Source organism: Ambystoma mexicanum, chromosome 4p, assembly GCF_040938575.1.
Source record: "Ambystoma mexicanum isolate Mex_15411 chromosome 4p, UKY_AmexF1_1, whole genome shotgun sequence".
In the NCBI taxonomy this organism is placed as follows: Eukaryota; Metazoa; Chordata; class Amphibia; order Caudata; family Ambystomatidae; genus Ambystoma; species Ambystoma mexicanum.
In genome coordinates this window covers 88,461,787-88,475,417 of record NC_090927.1, presented here as the reverse complement: position 1 = coordinate 88,475,417, position 13,631 = coordinate 88,461,787, and the positions used below count along the sequence as shown (strand labels likewise).

At 44.0% G+C, this 13,631-nt stretch overlaps 1 protein-coding gene across 4 annotated transcripts in view; it reads left to right on the top strand.

Annotated features, from left to right (window-relative positions):
- Window positions 1-13,402, top strand: part of LOC138453020 (balbiani ring protein 3-like) — a 140,312-nt gene extending 126,910 nt beyond the window's left edge. For all 4 annotated transcript variants that reach the window (XM_069605435.1, XM_069605434.1, XM_069605433.1 and 1 more), the window contains one exon: window positions 12,948-13,402. In XM_069605435.1, coding sequence (XP_069461536.1) covers window positions 12,948-12,967 — 20 coding nt within the window. In that variant the 3' untranslated portion in view covers window positions 12,968-13,402. The remainder of the gene's footprint in view (window positions 1-12,947) is intronic.
- The last annotated feature ends 229 nt before the right edge of the window (window positions 13,403-13,631 follow it).

The following is a 13,631-nucleotide window of genomic DNA, read 5'->3' as shown; positions in this document are numbered from 1 at the left end:
ACCTCTCCAGTAACTGCCACAGGTGTGATGTCCTTAAAGCTACATTTTTGTACTTAGCATGGAGTTGATAAGCCTTACAAATGCTCTCATACAAGGTATGAGAAGCAAACTCTACCATAACAGGTCGCACTTCACGCTACCTGAAATTGCTTGAGACGACGCCTCTCAATAACGCATCCCTACAGAGATAGATGGGAATACTCTGCCTGGTGGCTAAACCTATCACAGCGAGGGAGTGGTGGTGGGGTCCAGTCCTGACGGTTAGGAATGTCTAGGAGTCCTTACCTGGTGTAATGAGAAGGATGAGACGCGGCGTGAACCTCACATCCTGGGACTCCTGATATTGCATCAGATGATGCCTTTCAGATATCGCACCAGGATCACCTGTGTCCACAGCATAATATTAGCAGATACAATCATCAGAAATGATTGTACAGTAAGTAATGCTGTTAAATGCCTTCCATGGTTATACTGTTGACTTACTGCAAAGGGGCTGGCTCTGTTGTGTAACATATATGTCAACCCATGCATTATGACTTTGTATTCCTTTCATTTGGCATGTACTGTTTCATGTCTCATAATAAGCCAAATAAAAGCCCTTAAAATGTAGACCTTGACCCAGCTCAAACTGTCGGCTCGGCTGCTGAGAGAGCCAAAGATGGAGAAGGAGTGCTTCTCTTTGGAGGAAGTTGAGGAGGTTGGCTAGACATGCTCATTACCTTAAAGTGTGGGAGTTTTCACAATTGTCTTCCAGTTTATCTAGGAGACTCACAATGTCCTAAACAGATTTTGGCAGGCGACACAGTTTAAGGTGGAAAACATTTTGACTGGTTTTTGGAGAAGGTGGCAGGAGCAGAGTGCTCACAAATTGTATCCTCTAATCTTTTGGGCTCCATCATCTCGTTCACTCCACCAGAATCCTAACTCTGTTAAACAGGGACTCAGATATATTTAAGACCCAGAAGCCTTCCTCTGTTACACGGGGACTCAGATATATGCAAGAACTAGAATCATACCTCTGTTACACAGGGATTTGGATATATGCAAGGCCCAGAATCCTGCCTCTGTTACACAGGGACTTGGATATATGAAAGACCCAGAATCCTGCCTCTGTTACACCGGGACTCGGATATATGCAAGGCCCAGAATCATGCCTCTGTTACAGAGGGACTCGGATATATGCAAGACCCAGAATCCTGCCTCTGTTACACAGGGACTCGGATATATGCAAGACCCAGAATCCTGTTTTTATTACACAGGGACCCGGATATATGCAAAACCCAGAATCCTGCCTCTGTTACACAGGGACTTGGATATATGCAAGACCCAAAATCCTGCCTCTGTTACAGAGGGACTCGGATATATGCAAGACCCAGAATCCTGCCTCTGTTACATGGGGTCTGAGATATATGAAAGACCCAGAATCCTGCCTCTGTTACACAGGGACTCGGATATATGCAAGACCTAGAATCATGCTTCTGTTACACAGGGACTCGGATATATGCAAGACCCAGAATCCTGCCTCTGTTATACCGGGACTCAGATATATGCAAGACCCAGAATCATGCCTCTGTTACACAGGGACTCGGATATATGAAAAACCCAAATTCCTACCTCTAGTACGCAGGGACTCGGATATATGCAAGACCCAGAATCATGCCTCTGTTACACAGGGACTCGGATACATGCAAGACTCAGAATCCTGCCTCTGTTAGACAGGGACTCGGACAAATGCAAGACCCAGATTCACTGCCTCTGTTACACAGGGACTCGGATATATACAAGACCCAGAATCCTGCATCTGTTACACAGGGACTTGGATACATGCAAGACCCAGAATCCTGCCTCTGTTACACAGGGACTCTGATATATGCAAGACCCAGAATCCTACCTCTGTTACATGGGGACTGAGATATATGAAAGACCCATAATCCATCCTCCGTTACAGAGGGACTCAGATATATGCAAGGCCCATAATCCTGCCTGTGTTACACAGCGACTCCGATATAGGCAAGACCCAGAATCCAGACACTGTTACACAGGGACTCAGATATATGCGAGACTCACGACTCCTGCCTCTGTTACACAGGGACTCTGACATATGCAAGACCCAGAATCCTGCCTCTGTTACAGGGCCTCGGACATATGGAAAACCCAGAATCCTGCCTCTGTTACACAGGCACTCGGATATATGCAAGACCTAGAATCATGCTTGTGTTACATAGGGACTCGGATATATGCAAGACCTAGAATCATGCTTCTGTTACACAGGGACTTGGATATATGCAAGACCCAGAATCCTGCCTCTGTTACACAGGGACTCTGATATATGCAAGACCCAGAATCCTACCTCTGTTACATGGGGACTGAGATATATGAAAGACCCATAATCCATCCTCCGTTACAGAGGGACTCAGATATATGCAAGGCCCATAATCCTGCCTGTGTTACACAGCGACTCCGATATAGGCAAGACCCAGAATCCAGACGCTGTTACACAGGGACTCAGATATATGCAAGACTCACGACTCCTGCCTCTGTTACACAGGGACTCTGACATATGCAAGACCCAGAATCCTGCCTCTGTTACAGGGCCTCGGATATATGGAAAACCCAGAATCCTGCCTCTGTTACACAGGGACTCGATATATGCAAGACCTAGAATCATGCTTCTGTTACACAGGGACTCGGATATATGCAAGACCCAGAATCCTGCCTCTGTTATACCAGTACTCAGATATATGCAAGACCCAGAATCCTGCCTCTGTTACACCGGGACTCGGATATATGCAAGACCCAGAATCCTGCCTCTGTTACACAGGGACTTGGATATATACAAGGCCCAGAATCCTGCATCTGTTACATGGGGACTGAAATATATGCAAGACCCCAAATCCAGCCTCTGTTACACAGGGACTTGGATATATGCAAGACCCAGAATCCAGCCTCTGTTACACAGGGACTTGGATATAAGCAAGACCCAGAATCCTGCCTCTACTACACAGGGACTCAGATATATGCAAGGCCCAGAATCCTGCTTTTATTACACAGGGACTCGAATATATGCAATACCGAGAATCCTGCCTCTCTTACACAGCGACTTGGATATATGCAAGACCCAGAATCCTACCCGTGTTGCACAGAGACTCGGATATATGCAAGACCCAGAATCCTACATCTGTTGCACAAGGACTTGGATATATGCAAGACCCAGAATCCTGCCTCTGTTACACAGGGACTCGGATTTATGCAAGAACCAACAGGGACTCTGATATATGCAAGACCCAGAATCCTGCCTGTGTTACACAGGGACTTGGATATGTGCAAGACCCAGAATCCTGCAAATGTTACACAGGGACCCGGATATCTTCAAGACCCAGAATCCTGCCTCTGTAACACAAGGACTCGTATCCATGCAAGACGGAGAATCCTGCCTCTGTTACACAACGACTCGGATATATGCAAGACCCAGAAACCTGCTGCTGTTACACAGGGACTCAGATATATGCAAGCCTAAGAATCCTGCCTCTGTTACACAGGGATTTAGATATATGCAAGACCCAGAATCCAGCCTCTTACACAGGAACTCGGATATATGCAAGGCCCAGATTCCTGCCTGTGTTCCACAGGGACTCACATATATGCAAGACCAAACGGGGACTCGGATCTATGCAAGACCCAGAATCCTACCTCTGTTGCACAGAAACTCTGATATATGCAAGGTCCAGAATCCTGCTTCTGTTACACGGGGACTCTGATATTTGCAAGACCCAGAATACTACCTCTGTTACACAGGGACTCGGATATGTGCAAGACCCAGAATCCTGCCTCTGTTACACAGGGTCCCGGATATATTCAAGACCAAGAATCCTGCCTCTGTTACAAGGGCACTCTGATTTATGCATGCCCTAGATTTCTGCCTCTGTTACACAGGGACTCGGATATATGCACACCCAGAATCTTGCCTCTGTTACACAAGGACTTGGATATATGCAAGACCCAGAATCCTGCTTTTATTACACAGGGACTCGGACATATGCAAGACCTAGAATCCTGCCTCTGTTACACAGGGACTTGGATATATGCAAGACCCAGAATCCTGCCTCTGTTACACAGGGACTCTGATTTATGCAAGAACCAACAGGGACTCATATATATGCAAGACCCAGAATCCTGCCTGTGTTACACAGGGACTCTCATATTTGCAAGACCCAGAATACTACCTCTGTTACACAGGGGCTCAGATATGTGCAAGACCCAGAATCCTGGCTCTGTTACACACTGACTCTGATATATGCAAGCCCTAGATGTCTGCCTCTGTTACACAGGGACTCGGATATATGCACACCCAGAATCTTGCCTCTGTTACACAAGGACTTGGATATATGCAAGACCCAGAATCCTGCTTTTATTACACAGGGACTAGGACATATGCAAGACCCAGAATCCTGCCTCTGTTACACAGGGACTTGGATATATGCAAGACCCAGAATCCTGCCTCTGTTACACAGGGACTCTGATATATGCAAGGCCCATATTCCTGCCTGTGTTACACAGGGACTCAGATATAGGCAAGACCCAGAATCCTGCCTCTGTTACAAGGTGACTCTGATTTATGCAAGAACCAACAGGGACTCAGATATATGCAAGACCCAGAATCATGCCTGTGTTACACAGGGACTCTGATATTTGCAAGACCCAGAATTCTGCCTCTGTTACACAGGGACTCGGATATATACAAGACCCAGAATCCTGCCTCTGTTACACAGGGCCTCGGATATGTGTAAGACCCAGAATCCTGCCTCTGTTATACAGGGTCCCGGATATATTCAAGACCCAGAATCCTGCCTCTTTTACACATTGACTCTGATATATGCAAGACCTAGAATTCTGCCTCTGTTACACAGGGATTCTGATATTTAAAAAACCCAGAATTCTACCTCTGTTACACAACTACTCGGATATATGCAAACCCAGAATCCTGCCTCTGTTACACAGAGACTCGGATATATGCAAGACCCAGAATCCTGCCTCTGTTACATGCAAGGCCCATAATCCTGCCTGTGTTACAAGGGGACTCTGATTTATGCAAGAACCAACAGGGACTCAGATATATGCAAGACCCAGAATCCTGCCTGTGTTACACAGGGACTCTGATATTTGCAAGACCCAGAATTCTGCCTCTGTTACACAGGGACTCGGATATATACAAGACCCAGAATCCTGCCTCTGTTACACAGGGCCTCGGATATGTGTAAGACCCAGAATCCTGCCTCTGTTACACAGGGACTCGGATATATACAAGACCCAGAATCCTGCCTCTGTTACACAGGGCCTCGGATATGTGTAAGACCCAGAATCCTGCCTCTGTTATACAGGGTCCCGGATATATTCAAGACCCAGAATCCTGCCTCTGTTACACATTGACTCTGATATATGCAAGACCTAGAATTCTGCCTCTGTTACACAGGGATTCTGATATTTAAAAAACCCAGAATTCTACCTCTGTTACACAACTACTCGGATATATGCAAACCCAGAATCCTGCCTCTGTTACACAGAGACTCGGATATATGCAAGACCCAGAATCCTGACTCTCTTACACAGGGACTCGGATATATGCAAGACCCAGAATCCTGTTTTTATTACACAGGGACTCTGATATATGCAAGACCCAGAATCCTGCCTCTGTTACATGGGGACTGAGATATATGAAAGACCCATAATCCATCCTCTGTTACAGAGGGGCTCAGATATATGCAAGGCCCATAATCCTGCCTGTGTTATACAGGGACTCTGATATAGGCAAGACCCAGAATCCAGACGCTGTTACACAGGGACTCAGATATATGCAAGACTCATACTCCTGCCTCTGTTACATGGGGACTTGGACATATGCTAGACTCGGAATCCTGCCCGTGTTACACAGGGATTTGGATATATGCAAGACCCAGAATCCTGCCTCTGTTACACAGGGACAATGATATATGTAAGACCCAGAATTCTACCTCTGTTATATAGGGACTCGGATATATGCAAGACCTAGAATCATACCTCTGTTACAGAGGGACTCGGATATATGCAAGACCCAGAATCCTGCCTCTGTTACAGGGCCTCGGATATATGGAAAACCCAGGATCCTGCCTCTGCTACACAGGGACTCGGATATATGCAAGACCTAGAATCATGCTTCTGTTACACAGGGACTCGGATATATGCAAGACTCAGACTCCTGCCTCTGTTACATGGGGACTTGGACATACGCTAGACTCGGAATCCTTCCCGTGTTACACAGGGATTTGGATATATGCAGGACCCAGAATCCTGCCTCTGTTACACAGGGACTATGACATATGCAAGACTCAGAATTCTACCTCTGTTATATAGGGACTCGGATATATGCAAGACCTAGAATCATGCCTCTGTTACAGAGGGACTCGGATATATGCAAGACCCAGAATCCTGCCTCTGTTACAGGGCCTCGGATATATGGAAAACCCAGAATCCTGCCTCTGTTACACAGGGACTCGGATATATGCAAGACCTACCTCTGTTATATAGGGACTCGGATATATGCAAGACCTAGAATCATGCCTCTGTTACAGAGGGACTCGGATATATGCAAGACCCAGAATCCTGCCTCTGTTACAGGGCCTCGGATATATGGAAAACCCAGAATCCTGCCTCTGTTACACAGGGACTCGGATATATGCAAGACCTAGAATCATGCTTCTGTTACACAGGGACTCGGATATATGCAAGACCCAGAATCCTGCCTCTGTTATACCGGGACTCAGATATATGCAAGACCCAGAATCATGCCTCTGTTACACAGGGACTCGGATATATGCAAGATATATATGGTGTTAAAATCCATGGTGCTAAGGGACCATGGAGTTAATTACGCCACCGTAATTTACGGTGGCGTAATTAACGCCTTCCCCACTCCCATTATGCCCTATGGGGCAAAAATGGGAATGGGGAAGGGTAAATGGGGATTGGGGAATTACCGCCCCGCCAAGGTCGGAATGGGGCGGTAAGTCCGCCAACCACCATGGCGTAAACGTAGTTTACGCCATGGTGGTATAGTCACGGCCCAGGCGGTAATTTACCGCCTGGGTCGTAATGAGGCCCATTGCCTATTAATGGGCACGTGGAATTCACGAGGGTTTAATCATTTGTTCAGTAAAAGCCTTGAAGACATTGAAACCTTGCATATAATTTGCCTGGAAGAAACGTGGCTTCTGACACAACCTATAGTAGAAGGCTATGAAGCTGCCTGGAATCCCGCCATCAAGCAGGCAAAAGAAAGACCAATGGCAGGACTATTGACCTTGGTAAAAATTAAACAGGGGCTGCGGATAACAAATGTGACAAATTTAACACCATACATACAACACGTAATAATCGAAATTAAGAAGCAAAGCCCCGTAGTAAATGACAAATTACACATAGTCAATTTGTACTGGCAGCACAAGGCATCTGACGTTTTGACATATTTAGATGCTATTGGAGATCTAATTGACTCCATAATGATAATTGTGGGAAACGCAAATATAAAACTCTGTGGCGATCTCAATATGGAATGTCGAAAACTACATAATGTCAAGGTCTCAAACAGCACAACATTGCATAAAACGAAAAAACCTCCTAAAAACAGAAGAGATGGAAGTCCGGAGAATAACAATGCTGAATGGAAATCTCAAAGGTGATATTCTTCCTAAGACAACTTGGCAAAATGGAAATTCGAAATCTATTCTAGATTATTTTTACACAACAGAAAATTTGTTGGGAAAGATCAAAGAACTGACCGTAAGTAACATGCCTCATAGTGACCATGAATTGGTCCGAATTAACATACAAGAGCTGAATATAAATAAAGAATTATCATGGAGTCATGATATCTCCGTCACCGCTGGTAGAAATCGCCTGGAATTGGGAGAGTGCCAGATTATGACAATGACAAAGATCTTGAAAGGAGAAACAACAAAAGAAACTTCTGATATGGTAGAATATCTGGCTTTACTAGAGGCTTATACAGTAACAACGAGAGACTATAAGAAAAACAGCTTTAAGAAAAAACATGTGTATGACCGGGAAGTTGTGGAGAAAAAATGAGAATAAAGACAAGCCATCAGGGTTTTGCAGAAAAACCAGAATAAAGACTATCTAAAACAAAAACAAAAATGGTTCAAACAGCGTATAAAAGTTGGCTGCGATCTCATAAAAGCATCATGATCCAGAACGACGCCGAAAAAATGTTAAACATTTTGGCATCAAAAAATGCTCGTCCCTTCTGGGAAGTTATTAATAACATGGAAGCTCCACAACAAGCGATTCAAAACAACATGCTGTCCGAAACTCAATGGATAAAGCACTTTACAAACCTATTTTCAAAAAGCAAGGATACTGTATATGTGGTACAAGATCCAGTAACAACTTGGGACCTTACCATCACTAGGACAGATATCTTTGAAAACATCAAGAGGTTAAGTGCATCCAGTGCCCCAGGGCCAGATGGCCTCACAAACCAGAAATTGAAATTGTATCCTGAAGCATGGGCAGAATTTTGTCATACACTGTTTAAAAACATCATTGAAGGAAAAGGGATACCAGTTTCCTGGAAAAGTGCAATAATTGTGCCTGTATTTAAAAAAGGAATAAGAACAGAACCTAAAAATTACAGGCCGATTGCACTTTTGGATGTTATCGGACATTTTATTGCCACTCATCTTTTATTACAGCTAACAGAATGGATAAAATCAATAGAAATTGCTGATGATCGTCAAACTGGTTTTGTGAGAGGTATCGGCTGTGCACTAAATCTACTCTTAATCACCTTATTGAAAATGGAGGCAATAAGGAATAAAACCAAAATATATCTTGCCTTCATAGATTTAGCTCACGCGTTTGATAGCATCGACCCTGAGTTACTTTGGACTAAACTCAACAAATGGGGATGTCCCGGAAGTTTACTTTCCGCTATTAAAGAACTTTATACTGACACTAATTTACAGACCATCCAACTTATGGCGATTTTGCGATTTGCAAAAAAAAAATCGCAAAATTTGCCATTTCCCGCAATTGCCGCTATAAATCATTAAATGAGCGCAGAAAAGACACGTTAGCTTAGTATGTCTTTTTTCGCGCTCATTTAATGATTTAGAGTGAACACAGCTGGCTGCTGATTGCAGCAGCTTGAGGGTTAACACCTCGGCTCTGCGTTGCAGGCCCAGGATTGGGGGAGGGTCACGCAGGCCTGGGAGATGCACAGCATTTGGCTGTGACCCCAGGCACCTCCAAGGCTCATTGAGTGCCCGAGCTGACAGTTGGTGAAGCTAGCCAGGTAAGCACTGGCCTGTCCACTCATCTGCCCCCAACTCAGAGCACCCAAAGAGGCCACTGGAATGTTTTAATTCCCGGCGCTCGACAGGAAAGTAAATTACTTTCCTGTCGAGCGCCGGAAAAGAAAGCATAAACTTAATGCTTCCTGATGCAAGTCTACAATTGGTATCATGCAGCCCAGCCTCAAGGCTGGGCTGCATGATACCAATTGAAGACTCTCGTAGCTGTATTAATTTCAAATTGCTTTACAATTGGTATCATGGGCTGCATGATACCAATTGTAAAGCAATTTGAAAACGAATACAGCTATGAGCGTTTGTATCATGCAGCCCAGCCTTGAATCAAGGCTGGGCTGCATGATGCCAATTGAAGACTCTCGTAGCTGTATTCGTTTCAAATCGCTTTACAATAATTGTAAAGCAATTTGAAACGAATACAGCTACAAGTGTTTGTATCATGCAGCCCAGCCTTGAATCAAGGCTGGGCTGTATGACACCAATTACGCACAAAATTGGGTGTTAAAATTTATGAAAGGCAAATGCCATTCGTCCTGTGCAATTTTGGTGGTTATGCAAAACCAATTTAATGATATATGCATATTTCACCTTGATATGCTAATTTCTGATGACATCACATGCCATTGCATTTGTTAATGAGTTCCCTCCCCCACTTTAATTTGTAGGACTTTATCCCTGGTAGTGTTGTGATGTTTCATTTCTGTTTGTGGGTGTGTTTAGTCACCATGTGTGGGTGGCATAACCAAGGAATTATGACCACCCAAGAGAGTTCATTGTTTGGCTAGGTATTATGGGCTTGCAGTTACTGCCACTGCATTGCCCCTGTGTCTTGGCCTCATGGATTCCTTCCACGGAGAAGTGTAGAGTTGTTCCCCCTCTCTCCTGGGGTCATAGGACAAGCGAAAAGCAAACCTATGGGCTTCAACCAGGGTTACACTTTTGAATTCAAGCCTATCTGTTTATTTGCTTTCCACTTGTCTGCTGGAAGTAGTGGCACAGCACCATTTCCTTGGAGCTCATCAGGCTGTATGCCCCTTCCCCCACCACAATCCAAAATGGTAGGCTGTGGTGACTCGACCTGGCTATCCTACAGAGCGCAGCCAGACAGAACACATTTTGTTCCTCACTAACAAAAGCCTTGCAATTACTTGGTTTTAGGCTAAAAAAGATGTTAAATGATATATTTTTCAACGTTAGAAAATGCCACAAAAAATGCAGTTGGGTGCCGCAATTTTTTTCTTTTTTGTGCCGCAATATTTTCCATTTCATGCCGCAATTTTCTGGAGGGTCTGACTAATATCCGAGTCAGACTGGACCAGCAGGGAACCCTTTAGCAGCGATTAAAACATATAGACGAGTGAAACAGGGGTGCCCCCTCAGAGCTACGCTATTCAGCACATTTATATCGGATATAGGGATGGTGTTTGATTCAATAAGAGCTTGTGCCCCGAAAAGTAACGGGAACAGACTGGGACACATCCTATATGCTGATGACATCTTGCTAATTGATGTAACACAGATTGGTCTCCAGAGAAAATTGAGGGCACTTAAAGAATACACAGAGGCAAATGGCCTGGAGATAAACCCAACAAAAACAGAGATACTGGTTCTCCAAAATTTAAGGTGAACGAGGAAGGCTGCAAAGTTTAAATGGAATCTAGGAAGAAATCCAATCAAACTGACTATGGAGATGCAGTATATTGGTGTGATAATAAATTCTCGCATCAACAATGACCAAATTGTAGAGAAAATGCGCCGAAAGTGTAAAGCCCTGGCAGCACAAGGGTCTGTAATTAACGAAAAGTATGGGAGCTTTACCTTGAAGCCGGAAATCGAATTCTATAAAGCCAAGGTTATCCTGGCATTGACCTTTGTTGGTGAAGCTATGTTGGGCTCCTCGGCGGATATATGGGGCCTCATTACACGGCAGGCGGTGGACCAAGGTGCTGTTAGCACCTTGGTCCATGCCGGTAAAATACCAGCACCGCCTTGGAGGAAAGGGGAATTACCGCCCTATTCCAGGGTTGGCGGGGCGGCAATTCCCCCTTCCCCCATTGCCCTTCCCCATTCCCATTTTTGCCCCATAGGGCATAATGGGAATGGGGAAGGTGCTAATTACGGTACCGCAAATTGCTAAAAAGCAGGCGTTAAAGTACCAACCCGCAAAGGGACCTCGTAGTAAGGCGGTAAGGGTTAACGGTCACCGGTACCATTAACGGTGACCGTTAACCCTTACCGCCTTCCGTGTAATGAGGCCCATTGTCTTGGTGCGAAAACACCTTTTGGAGTAGAGTACTAATGCTGCCTAGAGGGAATTCCATTGCTTGCATTAGATATGGACTAAATCAATCAATGCTAAAGTGATGTGGAATATGCTCACAGTCTACAGGAAGGTCCTAGGAGCAGGTGATTTACCTCAACATCGAATTCTTTGCACAGATGGAAATCATCAGAACGATTCCATACTGGACAAATGGAAACTAAACTGTGGAAATAAGTTAAAGCAACTGCAAGTAGATCAAGCTCAGTTGATAGAAAACCCTAATGCGGTAAAAAAAGAAGCTGTGGAACCAAGACTGGTGCGAAAACTCAGCCCAGAGAGTGCTACATAGAAGTATGGCGCAAGTAGCCATTGAAGCAAGAACATTGAACACGCTCCCGAAATACCTCCAAAATTTCCCATATAGGAAAAGAAGGAATATCTTTCTGAAATTCCGGATGAACATATTTCAAACTAAATCAGTAGCTAATATAAAAAAGAATTATATAAATCCGGATGTCGAGTGCAGATTTTGTAATATAGCAATAGAAACACTAAAACATCTGGTGCTATATTGCAAAAAATGTACTGTTTTAAGAACTACCCATCTTGAATCAGAACTTCTAAGAGACCCGATCTAAATGCTGAAGATTGATGGAATGTAATGTCAAATGGAACTGTTATGAAACTAACCTTTGCTTTAACAGCTTACTTAGAAAATCTAGGAGGTATCATTGCTGAATAGTGTGTGCTGATTGCCATTAAGCTTTCAGTTTAATACACTTTGTAAACCCTCGACAAACGGGAAAACTTATTCTGTAAGATGGGAAATGTTTGGAGGTTGAAATTATTCTGAATGTTTTTAAATGTTTTGTAGATTTCTTATTCATGGTGAATATTTTAAAAGTTTGTAATGAACTATATAAAATAAAAATAAAAATTAAATTAAAAAAAAATAATTAAAAAAAATAATGTCTATGTGGAGTATCATTTTGACTTTTTCTAAATATTGTTTTTAAAATTGCTCTTCGGTTGAATTCCACACTTCAGCGGTTTCCTGCAGGGACCCCAGCCAAGGCCGAAAGAGGTTATTTCAGTGGAGTGCACCTTGTTATGCGATTGCTAGGTTGATATCTCTTTTCATTGTGTATTCTCTGTCTACATCATGCTTTCTCATGTATTAATGCCTGCTGGCTGCAGGATTTGCAATATAACCCTCTTGTGTGTTTAGATGAATGTGCGTTTCACTGTATGTTGATATCAAGTAGCACAAGGCGACAACCATATCTGCTTTTTGACTCCATTTCTCTATCCTCTGTCTGCAGGGCTCCCACACCACAAATAGGTTCCAGATACAGACTCAGAATGAAGGAGATCCAAGTGCCAACATCACTCCACTTATCCCATGAGATGCTCCTCAGCGCGTGGAGGCAGTTCACAAGACCCTTATATAATTATACTAGGATAGGTGCTATTTACACTGGATCTTCCTTAATCACGTCACGGGGCGTGCATGAGATCATTCCGAGACTCTACCTTACAGCAGGGACTGGAAGCATGGCTTCTGCATGGGGCGTGCATCTTTTTTAAAGCTCCATTTTGCCACTGGGCAGCCAGCTGGGTCATTAGTCAACTTTTGATGTAGTAAAAGCAGTACTGAAGACCTAGCAATTCGATGCACAGGCGTAGAGTTATGTTGCCAGTGGAACTCTACGAAAGAACTACAAATATAAATACCAACTACTACTGTAACAAAAATAAACTCATTCTCTACTCTTTACTCTGTATACTTGTATTCTTCAATGCAAGATGATGTCACTGTGCTTGAATTATTTCCATGCAGAATACAATGTTTGCTGAGTGACTGAGTTGAGTGCGTGAGTGAGTGAGTGAGCGAGCGAGTGAGATGATTGCTGAAGCACGCACCACAGAAGATCCACCTCTTGGCACTGATGTGCAAAGTCAGGTGGCCGGAGGACCGCTGGCGATTTGCTGAAAACAATGTACTC